The sequence below is a fragment of the Pollicipes pollicipes genome, unplaced genomic scaffold (assembly GCF_011947565.3).
Source record: "Pollicipes pollicipes isolate AB1234 unplaced genomic scaffold, Ppol_2.1 Scaffold_3087;HRSCAF=3621_pilon_pilon_pilon, whole genome shotgun sequence".
NCBI lineage: Eukaryota > Metazoa > Arthropoda > Thecostraca > Pollicipedomorpha > Pollicipedidae > Pollicipes > Pollicipes pollicipes.
This window is the reverse complement of record NW_023596225.1, coordinates 46,195,728-46,212,035: the sequence shown is the minus strand read 5'-3', so window position 1 is coordinate 46,212,035 and position 16,308 is coordinate 46,195,728. Positions and strand designations below refer to the sequence as shown.

At 49.3% G+C, this 16,308-nt stretch overlaps 1 protein-coding gene across 1 annotated transcript in view; it reads right to left on the bottom strand.

Annotated features, from left to right (window-relative positions):
- The window catches only part of LOC119090264 (cuticle protein 19.8-like), a 40,579-nt gene that overhangs the window by 8,455 nt on the left and 15,816 nt on the right, over window positions 1–16,308 (bottom strand). The window contains exon 3 of the mRNA XM_037213048.1: window positions 5,524–5,749. Within this exon, the coding sequence (XP_037068943.1) occupies window positions 5,524–5,749 (226 nt within the window). The remainder of the gene's footprint in view (window positions 1–5,523; window positions 5,750–16,308) is intronic.

Sequence of the window (16,308 nt, the reverse complement as noted above, 5' to 3'; positions counted from 1 at the left end):
TTGTCCTGAGGTATTCTAGAGCAATTTATTCCCCGACATGACGACTGAAGAGTTAAGTTAGATATGCCTTGCGAAGCTGCACTAGATCAATATCAGACGTTTCGTGCGGCCAATTTAGATGTGCCACAGCGTACTAAAGTATTCTAAAGCAATTTGTCCACTGACATGACGGCTGGACAACTATGTTAGGCATGCTTTGCGCGGTTAGTTACACCGGATCACCAGCAGACGTTTTGTGAAGCCAATTTAGATGCGTCGCATCGAAATATGTTATTGTCCATTTAGAGCCGCTGCCCCGCCGTGGTCGGCGACTCGCGCTCAATCCACTCACTGGTGCTTCTGTTTAGGAGGTGCGCCGCGCCGGCGCCGCGACGGCTCGGTCCGGGCTCCGCCGGTCGAGCCGCCTCGGGTGGGCCGGCGGCCTCTCGCGCGCCTCGCCTGCGCCATCTAGCCTCGGATGTTCGGTGGATATCGAGGAGGTTTGTAGGCACGCGTCACTGCCATCGCCTCCGCAGCTCCTTGTGCGCCGGCTGACCACCTCGATGCCGAGCTGAGCTGAGCTGGCGGTCGCACGCGACAAATAAACCGAACACTGTCTGCTTGTTCGCGACGGATGTTGTCCCGCGCCGCCCGCGCTGGTCTGTTAAGAGCTTCAGTGCTGCCAGTCTGTACCTTGCGTTGGTTACTGTGATAGAAAACGTTGGCGTAGATGTCATTATTATCTTGGATGCATGCAACTGCTTGCCCCTAGGTATTTGGGAAAATGACTTTGTGACAGGACAGCTTGGGTGAACGCCAATCATCGCACCATATCTTTGAAAATCAGCTTACTGCGTCACTAAGTGGAAATACCAATTTTTTCTCTGCATCATCACTCGCCGATAGGACAAAACCTGGCTTTCATCTTAAGTTTCAAGTTGCTGATGACCTGTAAGTGTGTCTGACTGATGAATTGCTGGTGTAACTGACTGATGGGCTGAAAATGTGACTCACTGATAATTTGCCAGTGTGGCTGACTGGCGACCTGCTGCTGACTTACTGATGACCTACCAGTGTGGCTGACTGATGACCGGTTAGTGTGACTGTCTGATAAAGGCTAGTGCAGCTGAAAGATAAGCTGCTTGTGTAACTGCCTGATAAACTTCAGGTTAATGACTTGCAAGTGTGACTCAGTGGTGACCTGCTAGTGTGACTGACTGATGACCTGCTGGTGTGACTGGTTGAATGTCCGATATGGTACCACGTCGTTGAAATGCAGTTTTTCCTTCGCATCATCTTGCGGGGATAGAACAGAGCTCACCATCTTCATCTTCAGATTCCAGGGGCTGATGACCTGTCAGTGTGATTGATGGATGGCCTGCTAGTGAGACTGACTGATGATCTATTACTGTCACTGACTGATGACCTGCTAGTGTGATTGGTGACCGGATAGTGTAACTGAAGACCTGCTAGTGTGACTGACTGGTGACCTACTAGTGTGACTGACTGATGACTTGCTAGTGTGACCGCTGGTGCTTCAAGTGATGTAGTTTTTGTCCAATGGATAATCGGCCGTCTGATCAATTAGGGCCGAATGTGCATGTTTGGAAAGAGTGTGACTCAAACACTGTCTCCTCGTTCCAGATCAGTCATGTTTAATGTGTAAGGACGATTTAATCCAAATATTGCTTATGCCCTGCAACGTGCACTACAGTTCTTCTGGAATACGACACCGCCAGTATCATCACATATCATTGAGCACAGATGTCTCATCTTCCCAGAATGCATTACTTGTCAATACGTGTATACCTACAGAGAAGACCAGCAAAAAAAAAAACACTGTTTTATCCAAAGATTCCTCGTGTGCACAACGGATAATGTCACACCACAACGCACAATTTCAAACGCCAACACAACTTGCTCGCTTCTCTTGCTTGCTCGCTTCAACACAACTTGCTCGCTTCAAGCTGCACGGCAACGAGCAGAACCTCCTCCATCTGCTGCTGAGCTTGAACGGCACGACCACGGGATGGACATTTTTCAAGACCCATCAGCAAGACCTGTGTCGGAGAAGTCTGGGAGAGGGGCGTTGTGGCATTCAAGCCTAGGTACGTGCCAAACCTGCTGGTCGACCTGATTCCGCAGCTGAGCACCAGCCAGCAGCTGCTGTACCTTCTGGCCTCCGGCATTCAAAACGGCTCTGTCCGAAACGTGGCAGTCCAGCGGCGAATTGGACCATCGAACCATGACAGGTAAACATGAAAACACATTATGATGGATTTTATGGCAATGAGTGTTAAAAGATCATCAATTATCAGTTGATATTTTATGCGCTCACTGTTAAGCATCTACTTATTATCGTACTTTGTGCCGTGGCATGTCGCATCATTTGCTGGTTGGTTCACGCTTACTAGCATATCTGTTGATATGTATTCCATCACATTTAAGGACTATGGACATCAGCATAATTACATGCACTAAGGAGGCACAATTATTTGTGTATGATCGAATGCTCAGTTCGTAGCGAATTGATCCAATGTATTCGCTTAGGTTTTCAGATGGTTGACACTGGTCGTTCGTCTGCTGCTAGTTCACATCTCTACCGAGACCTCCAGCAGGGCTCACAAGGACCTCGTCCAGTGGGTGGTCGGCCACTATGTGTCGGTATGGTCCGCCATTCGGCAAAACAGCGGCTGCGACTTTGGCTTACGCAACTTGTTCCAGAGCATCGCGCTACTCCGCGACTTGCCGCAGCACACATAGGCCACGGTGCACCCAGCCAGCCATCCAGACCAGCGTAACGGGTACTGGGTCCGTCCGGAACAGCTGCTGCTTGACATGGTGTAGGATGAGGACCGCATGGTCCGCGAACAGGCGGTTCCGATCGTCGCGCCGCATTTCTGCTACCGTGGGATATCTGCCGACGCGCGTTTTGGGTCTTCCGTCTGTAAGCAGTTGCTGTTTGGGCCAGTGTATCAAATACACAGGCTCGGCAAGGGGCACGATTGTCATATTTTTCAGGAGTCATATGCTATGCATAGTTTTATTTGCACGACATGAGTTGTCTTAGGGAAGTGAAAGTCTAAAGCATTACTAACCGTCATACTCGTGCAACGAGCTCATACCTAGCAGCACATAAAGCTTCCGCCAGATGATAGTCAATCGGGAAATGTCTAATCCACATATTTGACCATTGGACCTTAGAACGAGACACTCTCCTACGACGGCTGGAGGAGCGCTCGGTAGCATCGTTTCTATACGCAAAGGTATTTTGTGTCGCTTGCCGCCCACGGCTTGGTGTTACCTGCGGCGGCGGACGCCGCCCAGCAAGGGGTGACTGCAACGCAGGAGGTCGGTTTACGGAGATATTTCGATGAACTCGCGCCCCACGAATTTCAGCTTTTGGGAACAACTTTTGCTATACCGTATACTTTTGGACTCCTGCGCCATATAATTTATTTGTCTCACTTGATTTTGTTACTGATGAAACACCCCAGCACACAGTGTCACGAGGAAATTAAGTTGTCATTTTATGCGACTATGTGACTCTCGATGTCTGTGTGGGTCATTAAGTCATGGCGTCTGCCGTGAAGGCTACCAAGATGTCTTCCCTTTCACTCGCCAAAATTTTGGTTGTCTTCCTTGTCCTGACGTATTCTAGAGCAATTTATTCCCTGCCATGACGGCTGGACAGCTAACCTAGACATGCTTTGCGAAGTTGCACCAGATCATCAGCAGACGTTTTGTGCGGCCAATTTAGATGTGCCACATCGTCAGATGCTATTGTCCATTTAGAGCCGCTGCTCTGTCGTGGTCGACGATTCGCATTCAACCCACTCTCTGGTGCTTCTGTTAAGGAGGTGCGCTGCACCGGCGCCGCGACGGTCCGGGCTCCGCCGCTGGAGCCGCCTCGGGTGGGCCGGCGGCCTCTGGCGCGCCTCCCCGGCGCCAGCTCGCCTCGGACGTTCGGTGTTGTCGAGGACGTCTGTCGGCACGCATCACTGCCATCGCCCCTGCGGCTCATGGTGCGCCGGCGGACAACCTCGATACCGAGCTGAGCTGAGATGGCGGTCGCACGCGACAAATATACCGAACACTGCCTACTTGTTAACGACGGATGTGACCGTCGCGTCGCCCGCGCAGGTCTGTTAAGACCTTCAGTGCTGCTAGTATATACCTTTCGCTGATTACCGTGACAGAAAACGTTGGCGTACATGTCGTTAATACATTACATACATATAGCTTTTTGCGCCTTGGTATTCGTGAAAATCGTCGTCGAAGTGCGGCGTACCGCGTTACCGAGTCGAATAGTAACTTTTCCTCTGCGTCATCAGGCGGCGATAGCAGAGATCTCAGGATCTTCTGATTCCGGGGGCTGATGACCTGCTGGTGTGAGTGACCAGTAACGTGTTAGTGTGACTGGCTAGTGACCTGCTTGTGCGACTGACTGATGACCTGCTAGTGTGACTGACTGATGACCTGCCAGTGTGACTAATTAATGACCTATTAGTGTGACTGACTGATGACCTGCTAGTGTGACTGGCTGATGACCTGCTAATGGACTGACTGATGACCTGCCAGTGTGACTGACTGATGACCCGCTGGTGTGACTGACTGATGACCCGCTGGTGTGACTGACTGATGACCTGCTAATGTTTCCAAATCCCATCCAAGTATATGTGTATATGTGGCCAAGTATCATGTTTAATGTGTAAAGACGAGTTGCTCCAAATATGCTCATGTCCTGCAACGTGCGCTGCAATACTTCTGATATACGACACCGCCAGTATTATCGCATATCATAGATCACAGCGGTGTCATCTTCCCAGAATGCGTCACTTGTTCACATGCGTATGATAAGAGAAAAGACCAGCATAAAAGCCAATGTTTTATGCAAACATTCCTCGTATTCACAACGCATAATGTCACAAAACAACGCACAGTTTCAAAACGCCAACATAACACACTCGCTTCTAATGCGCCACATCCGGCTTCAAGCTCGGGACAGCAATCTTGTGGGAGGACTTGTAGGCAGAGGTCGAGGACTTATACGGAGAGGCCTCTGGTTTGTCTTCCGGGGTGGCTGATGTGTAGGTTAGGGCAGCAGATGTGTAGGTTGGGGCAGCAGATGTGTAGGTCGGGGCAGCAGATGTGTAGGCCGGAGCAGCAGATGTGTAGGCCGGGGCGGCAGATGTGTAGGCCGGGGCAGCAGTTGTGTAGGCCGGGGGCAGCAGAGGTGTAGGCCGGGGCAGCAGATGTGTAGGCCGGGGCAGCAGATGTGTGGACCAGAGCCGCAGGGGTGTATGAAAGAGGAAGGCCATTGTACGCAGGGGCAGCAAGCTTGAAGTCAGGTTGATGGGCCTGGGCAGTGGACTGGTAGGCAGGTGCAGTTGCTTGATAAGCAGGGACAGCTGTCCCGTATGTTGGGGCAGCAGGCTTAAAGGCGCGCTTGTAGGCTGGAGTGGTAGTCTTGTAGGACGGGGAAGTACGCTGATAGGCAGTGGTGACGGTTGGCTGATGGGCGAGGGTAGCGGTCTTGTATGCGGGCTGGTAGACATCGGCAGCAGTCTTGTAGGCAGGAGCAGCGTAGTACTCGGGGTACTGAGCCTTTCCCTCATAAGTGACCTCAGCGTTGTAGCCGCCGTAGCTGTCGGCGATGTATTTCACGTGCTGGATGCGGCCGTCGGGCAGAGCCACCGAGTAATATCCTTGGGTGTTGTGACCATCGCTCTCCTCCTTCTTCACGAAATTGGTGCCGGTGTAGTGGTCGCTGACGGCGTAGTCGTAAGCGAACGGCTTGGCCTCCTCCTTGTACTGGTACTCTGGGTGGTATGACGGGGTGTCGGGAGCCGGGGCAGCGGCGACGGAGGCGGCTAGGACGGCGACGGCGACGAAGGCCTGAGGGTAGAAATGCAGTCTATTATACCTACCGAAATGCGTTTCTGGTCGGAACTGATACCGCGTCTTTAGTGCTTTCGACAAATTGCTCGTAACTATATAGCAACGGTAAACATGTTTTACAGACTGAATATGACATCTCATCCAGTTTGCATGCATGCACACAACTTCAGATGAGATGACTGCTATAGCAAACAATATCGTAGTTTTAGTTGAGCGACTGGTGCGCACCTTCATGCTGCACGCTTTGGTGGCGGAGATTGCAGTGAAACTGATGCCTTCTCCACAAAGCCTTCGCTTTTAAGGGCCAGCTCCAAGCCGCTGATGGCCTGAGGTCACGGTCCGATCCCTCCGCATGCGACCGTTTAGCGATGGACCAACAGCTGGGCTCTCACGGCCACTCCCTGTTGGTCACGCCCCTCCCCACACGCGACGACCCTGCGGCTGCTGACCCATCTCAGTGGCAGCAGCCTCTGACGCTCACCGCTCTACCCAGGCTCGTGACGTCAGGCTAGGACGCGACCTGACGCCAAGCTGGGCCAGCTGATTGACACAAATCTTCACTTCCTTAGCTGTGGATGTGGAAGTACGTCAAAAACCACTGTCTCGCAGCCCAGCCATAATGCTTATCGCGATCATGTATGTCATGCCATTCATGCCATGTCATGTCGTGCCATTCTCTTGGTCCTGTCATCACGAATGACCTCGCCCTTTCAGAAAATGAGGATAAAGGTGTTCATGACTGCTCTGTCAAAACCACTAGAGGTTGAAGGCTGTAAGGACAATGAACCAGACATGACAGAACAAACACATATACACATACAAACACATTAGTAAAAACACATACAGACACACTAGTATATTGCATATAAAGCTGAATGCAGTTAGCCCACATGTTCAAAGTGTCATTTGCGTCTACTGATACCAATATGGCATGGGTTTTGCTCTGAATAATTTGTGTCATGTTAGGAAATGCGAGTTCTGTGCCGATAATGATTATGCCAAGATAGGGTAGGTCGCCCGCACGCTCAGCTGATTGCACAATGACGTCACAAAACCAAAGGTGATGTTGTTAGGTGTTTGTAGAACCATGTTGTCGGTAAATACAGGGCTACATGAATGCAGTTTTACAAAGAAGTAGGGCTGAGCGATGTAGGTGGAGGGGGGGGGGGGGCGAGGAAAAATGACTGAGTCTGCCTCCAAAATGCACTCAAAATTGTTATCCGCACAGATTTGACACACCGTCTTCACAGTTGGGAGGAGGAGTGTAGTCTTTCGAAATTAGTTTGCGGGTTAAATCCTAATAATCATTAATATCAAACATAATGATTAAAAAAGGCAAATAACATTGGGAAACTACATCCATGGTTAGGAGCCACAATCACCTTTCGCTCCCTGAATAGAAAGTTGCACGCCTTCAGGTTGGCCATGCCACGTATGCCTTTATCTGATAATTTCAGAATTCAAGTCTCAGCCATCATTCAGCGCTTGATGGCCAGCAAGTGGTACTTAAGTGCAAATGAATGAACTACCGAAACAAAGATCATTGATGGTTATGCTGCATTGCAATAAATTTGTCTTTGTTTTGTAGTTGATTGCATTTATAGTTTCATTACATCCGTTTCTGAAAGATTCAGCTCCAGGTGAAAATTTAGACGGTTCTAAATTTCGTCGGTGACGGAAAAGGCACTTTTCTTACCCCTGCATACCGCGTCAAACTTTGCACAGATTCAGGCAGTTAAATATTCAATCTTTTGGTATAACTTCTAAGATACTGCCATACCACGACCATGCCACGCCGTCTGTATGTCAGTTAATCTGCAAGTCAAAGTTCCCGAATAATCAGCTGCAGTTTTCTTCTGGCTCTGTCAAATGTAATCGAGCGCTCGGGTGAAATTCGGCACTTTCATTTTCTTTTCAAAGCTTACTCTCAATACTGTTCTTGACTTTTTTCGTGTTTTTAAATGCATCTTAATAGATTCACTGAATTCACCACATTGTACTCGACTCACCATTCGTGTCGTTTCCAACAAAAATTCTTTTCACCAGATTCATGAGGATTTTTTGTGGTAAAGTTCAGTGCATTTGCGAGGAACATTATTCGCTTAGATAAGACAGTAGTAATAGTCTTATTCCTCGGCGAAAAACCAGGAGAATGGAGATAGAGATAGGTTGATATTTCGGGCAATAGGCCTTTATCGAAACAATAGCAGAAGTCGAATCCACGTAACCTTTTTTTGATATCTGCAAGAAACGAACCTGGATATTCTGGTGCTCCGTAATGTGTAAAAGGCAGGCTCCCAGTACCACTGACTGTGCAAGATGGCTGTGGAGGAACTTGTTAAATCATGAACAATGCGCCGTGAGCATGATAGTGGGCGGAAAGGTTAGGTGATTGACACGAATCTTCACTTCCTGTGGATGCAGTGTGTGTGGAAGTATATGAAGGACCATCGGCTCGAAGCCCAGCCATGGTGCTCATCACGATTCCGCTTTCCACGTAAATCTGCTGGTCATCTTCTGCTATTGTTTTAAAAAAGGCGAGTTGCCGAAATATTAATCCACCTCTATCTCCATTCTCCTGGTTTTTCTCCCAGGAATAAGACTATAACTGCTGTCTTATCTATGGGTATGTTTTTACCTATGATATTTACGACATGGTCTACGACATGGTCATGGTCTCATGACAGCATGTATTCCTATCCCATGGCATGGTATTATTATTATAGTGGTTTGCTCTTCATACGAAATTAAGCTGTTTCTTTTCGATTCAGCATGGAGCCACCGCTTACTCCAATAAAGTGTAGGATGAGTGCGGTAGTCTGAGGATGGTGCGACGCTTACGCCACCATCAACAGCATGTACACAGCCTAATAGCATCAGCCGCTTACCAACAATAACAACACGGATGACTGAGCGGCAGTTTTATTGATAAATGTTGTTCAGGTCATTGCAATGAATAGAACATATCCGTGCGCACATTTAACGGGCGTCCCCCATACCTAGTACGCCGCAGGCTTGTGTACCGAGACTGGAGGGCTGTAAGCTGGCTTGTATGCCACGGCGGCAGCCTTGTAGACGGGGGAAGAATCGTGGGCAGCAGCAGGCTTGTAAGCCGAAGCGGCAGCCTTGTAGGCAGGAGCGGGGTGGTACTCGGGGTACTGGGCCTCTCCCTCGTAGGTGACCTCAGCGTTGTAGCCGCCGTAGTTGTCGGCGACGTACTTGACGTGCTGGACACGGCCGTCGGGCAGAGTCACCGAGTAATATCCCTGGGTGTTGTGGCCATCGCTCTGCTCCTTTTTGGCGAAGTTGGCTCCGGAGTAGTGGTCATTGACGGCGTAGTTGTAAGCGAACGGCTTGGCCTCCTCATTGTAGTGGGGCTCCGGATGGTAAGAGGCCGGCTTGTAGGCCGGGGCGGGCCTGTACACCGGTGTATCCGGGGCTGGGGCGGCAGCTGCAACGGCCAGCACGGCGGCAACGACGAGGACCTGCAATGCCATAGAAGATATGAATGGCTTGCTCATTCTAACAGCTTTGTTATTTTTTCGACCACGATGCATTTGTCGGAAAAATCTCTAGCATCCGACAAATTGCTACATCAACAATATAGTTCAATCACATACCTGCATGTTGTGTCTTGGTGGCCGAGTGTGCAATGAAACTAGTGGCTGCTTCTGCAGTACATTCGCTTTTATAGGTCGGCCGCCAACCACCGATAGAAGGCCACGGTCATAACGTCACTGAACAGACTGCCCCCCGGCGCGTTGTCATGTGCTGGGCTGATGCCAACGTGGATCGGCACGGATCCGTAACAATTCCTTAATGCACACTCCACTCCTGCCATGCGATGCGAAGGACAAAAGACTGTTGATAGCGCAATTTCATTACTTAGTAAAGATGGTCTTCTATACGGCATTGTTTGATTGCGTCATTGACCGTTTTTAAGATATCAGAGTCTCCACCAGAGCGGTTATCTTAGAGTTGCCGCTGAAGTGGAGAGTGACTCACCCGTCTGCTTTGACACACCGTAAAGTTGGCGTCGTTCATTTAAGCAAAGCATTTGTGTTGCAAGCGAACGTTGTGCGTGCATTAGCCTTTTTCGCGTTGTTCTTGCATTTGCATTAGTGAATGATAATCTTAAAATACGTAAATGCCTGTGTAATTAATCACAAAATACAGTTCGTGATCGAGCCAGGCAATCGGCAGTCCAATCTGGCTGTTTACCAATTACCATATGACGTCACACGTTCGTTAGATACGACAGATCCAGTCATACGGTGCATCACCACCTGTCACTTAATGAACGCCATGGGTCTAGGTAGGTAGGAAGGTAACCTTCCAATGCAAAACATGATCTGCCTTATCTAAGTGCGAGGCAAAACGCCTCCCGCACAGAACGGCGTATATCTCGTAAAAAATGTTATGAGCCTGTGCATACAAAAACCATACGCAACCTAATCCGCTTTGTACCTCCCTTGTCGAAAATGTACATGGCGCATTTAGCACAGACAAAATTAAATGCAGCAGACAATAGACACGCCAACAGACATGCCGTCCCTGCCGGGTCGCGGCGCGGCCTCGGCCGCTCGGTGCAATGCGATCTACCGCCGCGGGCGCTGACCGCCATCCCGCGGCGGACCGTGCGGGATGCGTGATAGGTGCGTTTATCAAGCTGACTTGTGAGTGGTAGTTCACCCGAACTAAATGATATGTAGTGCCTGCCTGGGATAGCAGGGGCAGGACGCCACTAGACTCGGTCCAATGCAGATCGCCGCGTCGCTATGCGTCTCTCTGTGACCGAGCTGAGCTGAACCGCTGGACGAAGACATCACAATAACAACCTACGTAATTTTGATTTCCTCATTACTGGGAACATGGCTTACCCACGTGCCAAAAACTTGGACACAAAGGAATGCTTGGGCGTGGAAGGCTTTGAACTAAATTTATTGGGAAGAACCAAGATTTCGCCTACTCCACATCCGGACATTGACGTTCAAAGCTTTATTATGTGTGTGGCAACATCATCCGCATTTATAAACAAGGCATGCCGTCGATATGTGTGGTGCCCATATGTTTGGGCACGACGAGATTCGTATTTCTAAAAGTCAATTGCGAGCTTATTTACTTTCAAAACACTTAGAAACAAAGAGAGCGTTTACATGCCTTCGTTTGGACGGTCAGTTTCCGCTCCTGTCTGTGTTTTCTGATGAATGTTTTTTTGTGATAAATCTTAATGACACAACCTATTTGAAATATTCCAGCACACACGTTCATACCATTCCTAGACTCCAAAATTCTGAATTTTCGCCAGAATTAACCCACGTTACAATTAGTTTGGGATGACAAATGCCCAAAAATGAAGCGAATTTGATGTCGTATGATGGCGTCAAAACGTGACTCGTTCGAGGCCAGAGCGTCTGTCAGCTGGGGACTCAGCAAAGTATACATTGCTTCAACGCATCGTTCCGAATTGCTGGCATGATTGCCCAGAGTTCAGCGCATTGCCAAAAAAGATCGATACGAACCTGCTGCGTCATAAACTGCATGTTCTTGCTATTTATCGTCCAGCTCATCTGTAAAGATTAGATGACCTGTCCATATACAACGTCATGGGTCACATTATGATCAGCTTCAAGTAGATGGATGTGTACCAGGAATTCTGTGCGAATTCGTCAGGGCAGCCGGTGACACCGTTGAAGACGTCCGTTCACTGGCACCCTGATCGTGACCGGCTATCAGTGGTTAGCGGCCGACCTATAAAAGCAAAAGCACCAAAGGAGCAGACAGCACTTGTACTGCACACCCAGCCATCAGAACACAACATGCAGGTATGTGCTGAAATAATGTCATCGGTATGGTGCCCTGTTGGTTACTAGAGTTTACTTCAAGCCATGTACGCTGTGGGCTTAGCGATGTGTCATGCGTTGCACGGACAGCGAGGTTACGAGATATATCGTAGCAAAACTGCGTCATCAAAATGACTGCCTGATCTGTCACATATTCTCTACGGTATTGCAGATCCTCGTCGTTGCCACCGTGCTGGCTGTCGCCGCCGCCGCCCCGGCGCCGGAGACGCCGGGCTACAAGCCCGCTTCGGCACTCTACCACCCGGCTCCCTCCTACAAGCCAGCCTCTTACCACTCGGAGGCCCAGTACAAGGAGGCGGCCAAGCCGTTCGCTTACGACTACGCCGTCAACGACCCCTACACCGGCACCAACTTCGCCAAGAAAGAGGAGAGCGATGGTCACAACACCCAGGGATATTACTCGGTGGCTCTGCCCGACGGCCGTGTCCAACACGTCAAGTACGTCGCCGACAACTACGGCGGCTACAACGCTAAGGTCACTTACGAGGGAGAGGCCCAGTACCCCGAGTTCCACCCCGCCCCTGCCTATAAGGCTGCTGCCCCTGCCTACAAGCCTGTCCACAAGCCTGCTTACAGCCATTCTGCTCCGGCACACAAGCCTGCGGCGTACTAGTCACAGGATGAGAGCGGTTACTCATTTAAATACATTCATAATTTTGTGATCATGATTTTCTTTTCTTGGCCCCTGCGATACGTAAATACAAAGATTCGCCCTGAGTCATGAGGTTTTGACGGAGGTAATCCTAAGTATTTTCGTCAAAATGTCTCTCGTCCGGCGGTGAAAAAGGACGTGCGCATAAACTGAAGCTTCATACCACAAAGGATTTAAAATGAGAAGCTATGTCCTGTGTTGGATTTGTGGTGCTTGGAACAGCGTTCCATCTTTCGAAACTCTTTAAATTTGTGGGGATGATTGTAACTGAATGTGACATTTTTCAGGAAACAAGGTGTCTGCACTCAGTGTGGTGACCTTAATATCTATACACTAAAACATTGGTTACCCATGAAAGTATCACGCGGAAACTGCTTGGCAGGTGGTTATCAGCACATGGTCACACCTATGACCTGGGACCGTACAAGGGCTGAACAGATCTCCTCCCTGGTTGTTGGACTACGCCCAAGCCGTGGGAAGCATGTGCAATACGTTTAAAGCGCCACGGGGGATCACGTTGTCATGTCATGTGGTCATGGTCATGGTCACGTGGTCATGGTCATGTGGTCATGGTCATGGTCACGTGGTCATGGTCATGTGGTCATGGTCATGTGGTCATGGTCACGTGGTCATGGTCATGTGGTCATGGTCATGGTCACGTGGTCATGGTCATGTGGTCATGGTCACGTGGTCATGGTCATGTGGTCATGGTCACGTGGTCATGGTCATGTGGTCATGGTCATGTCACATGATGTCACGTGGTCATGGGGTTGCGTGGCTCTCGATGTCAGCGTGGGTGACAACGGCATGGCGTCTACCGTAAAGGTTCGGTAGATATTTTCGTCTCCACTTGCAACAATCGTGGTTGTCTCCCTTGTACTGAAGTATTCTAAAACAATTCATCCACTGACATGACGGCTGGACAACTATGTTAGACATGCTTTGCAAGGTTAGCCCTACCAGATCACCAGCAGACATTTTGTGAGGCCAATTTAGATGCGTCGCATCAAAACATGCTACGGTCCATTTAGAGCCACTGCCCCGTCGTGGTCGGCGACTCGCGCTCAATCCACTCGCTGGTGCTCCTGTTTAGGAGGTGCGCTGCGTCGGCGCCGCGACGGCTCGGTCCGGGCTCCGCCGCTCGAGCCGCCTCGGGTGGGCCGGCGGCCTCTGGCGCACCTCGCCGGCGCCAGCTCGCCTCGGACGTTCGGTGAATGTCGAGGTCTGTCGGCACGCGTCACTGCCACCGCCCCTGCGGCTCATGGTGCGCCGGCTGACCACCTCGATGCCGAGCCGAACTGAGCTGGCGGTCGCACGCGACAAAATAAACCGAACACTGCCTGCTTGCTTCTGACAGATGTGGGCCTCGCGTCGCCCGCGCTGGTCTGTAAAGGGCTTCAGTGCTGCTAGTCTGTACCTTGCGTCGGTTATCGTGACTGAAAACGTTGGCGTAGATGTGATAATAGCCTGGAAACAACGGTTTTCAGCTGGGCTCTCACGGCCACTCCCTGTTGGTCACGTCCCTCCCTTAACGCGGCGACCCTGCGGCCGCTGACCCCTCTCAGTGACAGCAGCCTCGGGCACTTACCGCTCTCCACAGATCCGTGACATCAAGATAGAATGTTGCGTCCTGAGGTTTAAGAATGAATGTTGAAGACCGAAACGGTTCTTTACCGTGGAGATAATGACGGCGCTAGATCGGCTGCGATGCGTAATACATCACATGTAATATCTTGCGAGAAACGAAACTGAGTATCCGGGCGGTCCGTTAAGTGCAAAAGGCAAGCTGTCAACCACAACTGATGGTGCAAGATAGGAAGAACATGTAAAAGCATGAGCATCGCACCTGAGGTATGATAGTGGACGGAAACACTAGTTCATTGACACAAACCTTCACTTCCTTAACAGTGGAAGCGGAAATACATGAAGAACCATCGAGTCGCAGACCAACCATGGTGCTCATCGCGATTCCACCTTTCACGCAAATATCATGGTCACCTTCTGCTATTGTTTCGATAAAGGCATGTTGCCAAATATAAACCCAACTGTTGCTGTGTTTTTGTCTCCGAGGAACAATGCTATTACTACTGTCTTGTTCAGGTGGCTTTTTTGCATGTTATTTTTACAACAAAGAGCTTATAGTCCCCTAACAGCATATTTTCCTATCCCACTCCATGGTATTATCATTTAAGTGGTTTGCTCTTACTAGTAAAACTAAGCCCTTCGTGTCGAAATCAACTATGAGACCACATTATAAAACATGTACATGGGAAGTCAAATACCATGCTCTCCGATGCATTGAGAATTTCATTTTTTCCCGGTGAGAAAGACCATAAACATCATCACGAAGTATCAGCTGGGGTGGATGGTATGATATAAGTCAGTAGTTAACAAAGCTTATGCAAATGCGACGTAATAAAACGGTACGTAATCAATCTGCAGCAGCGGCGCCAATTGAGCAGGGGATGATGGCTGTAGTAGCTAGAGACAGATCTTACTAACGCAAATCTGAGTATTACAATGGTTTTTCTTTCCCATCCCGGTGACTTGAAAACAAAGAAGAACTGGAGCCATGCCTTATGTCTTTATGTCATGAATCTATGACTCGGACTTACGGTCATCTTCTTTTCTTCTTTTTTGTTTCCTTGTGTTCGCAACGCGTCCATGGTAGGCATGGGTTTGGAAATGGGCTTGCACCGCATTGTTTGCTGTAGATCGACAGAAAAACTATTCTTCGTGCGCCACATACCAGTTCACCTACATGGCTGTGTTGGCGATCTGCACGACTTGGCAAGATTAGCCCTGGCTGTCCAGGCGCCATGTCACGGGATGAATAACATTAAAACGCGCCCGGATGGCCGTTCGGATATCCTTCGCTTGAGTGGGGTTCAATTTGACCCCCTGAGATCTCAGGAATCGAGACAGCTAGAGACACCAACTTGAAATAGCGTCTTAGCCTGAACGTAAGCTCATTTATGTTCATGTTTGATGCTCTCGGGTCGTGACCTTCATGGCAAATATGGTTCAACAAAGTCAAACTCCAGGTTGGTTTCTCAAGCGCCTCGAAACCTAAATACCTATTCTAGAAGAAAGGTCACGTGCCTACTGAATGTCCGTGACTTTGTTTGACATTTTTAAGATCATGCTGACCAAAATCATGGAAGACTGTTTTTATTTTTGCATTTGATTAAACGACAAAGATTGTGCAACGCAGTATTCTCCATAAAAAATGTTGACCTGGGAATTTTGGGTCAGTGACCTACTCTGACCTTTAAAAAGTGTATGGAAGATTTGCAATGCGGTTTCTGTTGTCAATCGATTCAAAATGAGCACTGGGAACTACACAACTTCCGTACAGAAAGCCCTATGGTACTAAAACAGGTTGGTTTTGACCTTGTTTTGAACTTCATACCTGACCCTAGGTCGATTAATTTCGCTCAGTGTGCTCAATTTTTGTGTCGACTAAGAAAAATTTCAGAGATTTATGGCTTTGTCTAACATTTTGTTGTTGCATCAGATTAAACGATTCCCAAGAAGTTGACTTCGTTGACTCCAATTTGACCTGCCCAAGGTCAGCGACCTTACAAGGTACGTCTTAAATTATAATACCATACCAAACGATCCGCTATTCAGCTGTCTACAGCAGTTAAAAATTTGGAGCGGCCACGCCTCGCTTTTGGAAAGCATTCCGAGAAACCCTTCGCGGGGTCAAGTGATCCCCACCCAAGCGCGTGTTAAACACTTCAAGACAACGAAGAAAATTGGGAAATGTAGCGACTAAAAACGGGAACATCATACGAGTCCTCACGGGAGATGCCATGACTCCGTGGCCCACCTGAACATCGAGAGCCCATTTTCCACGTAACTGGCAGCTTGATCACCTGGCAACACTGTAAACATACCGTACTTACT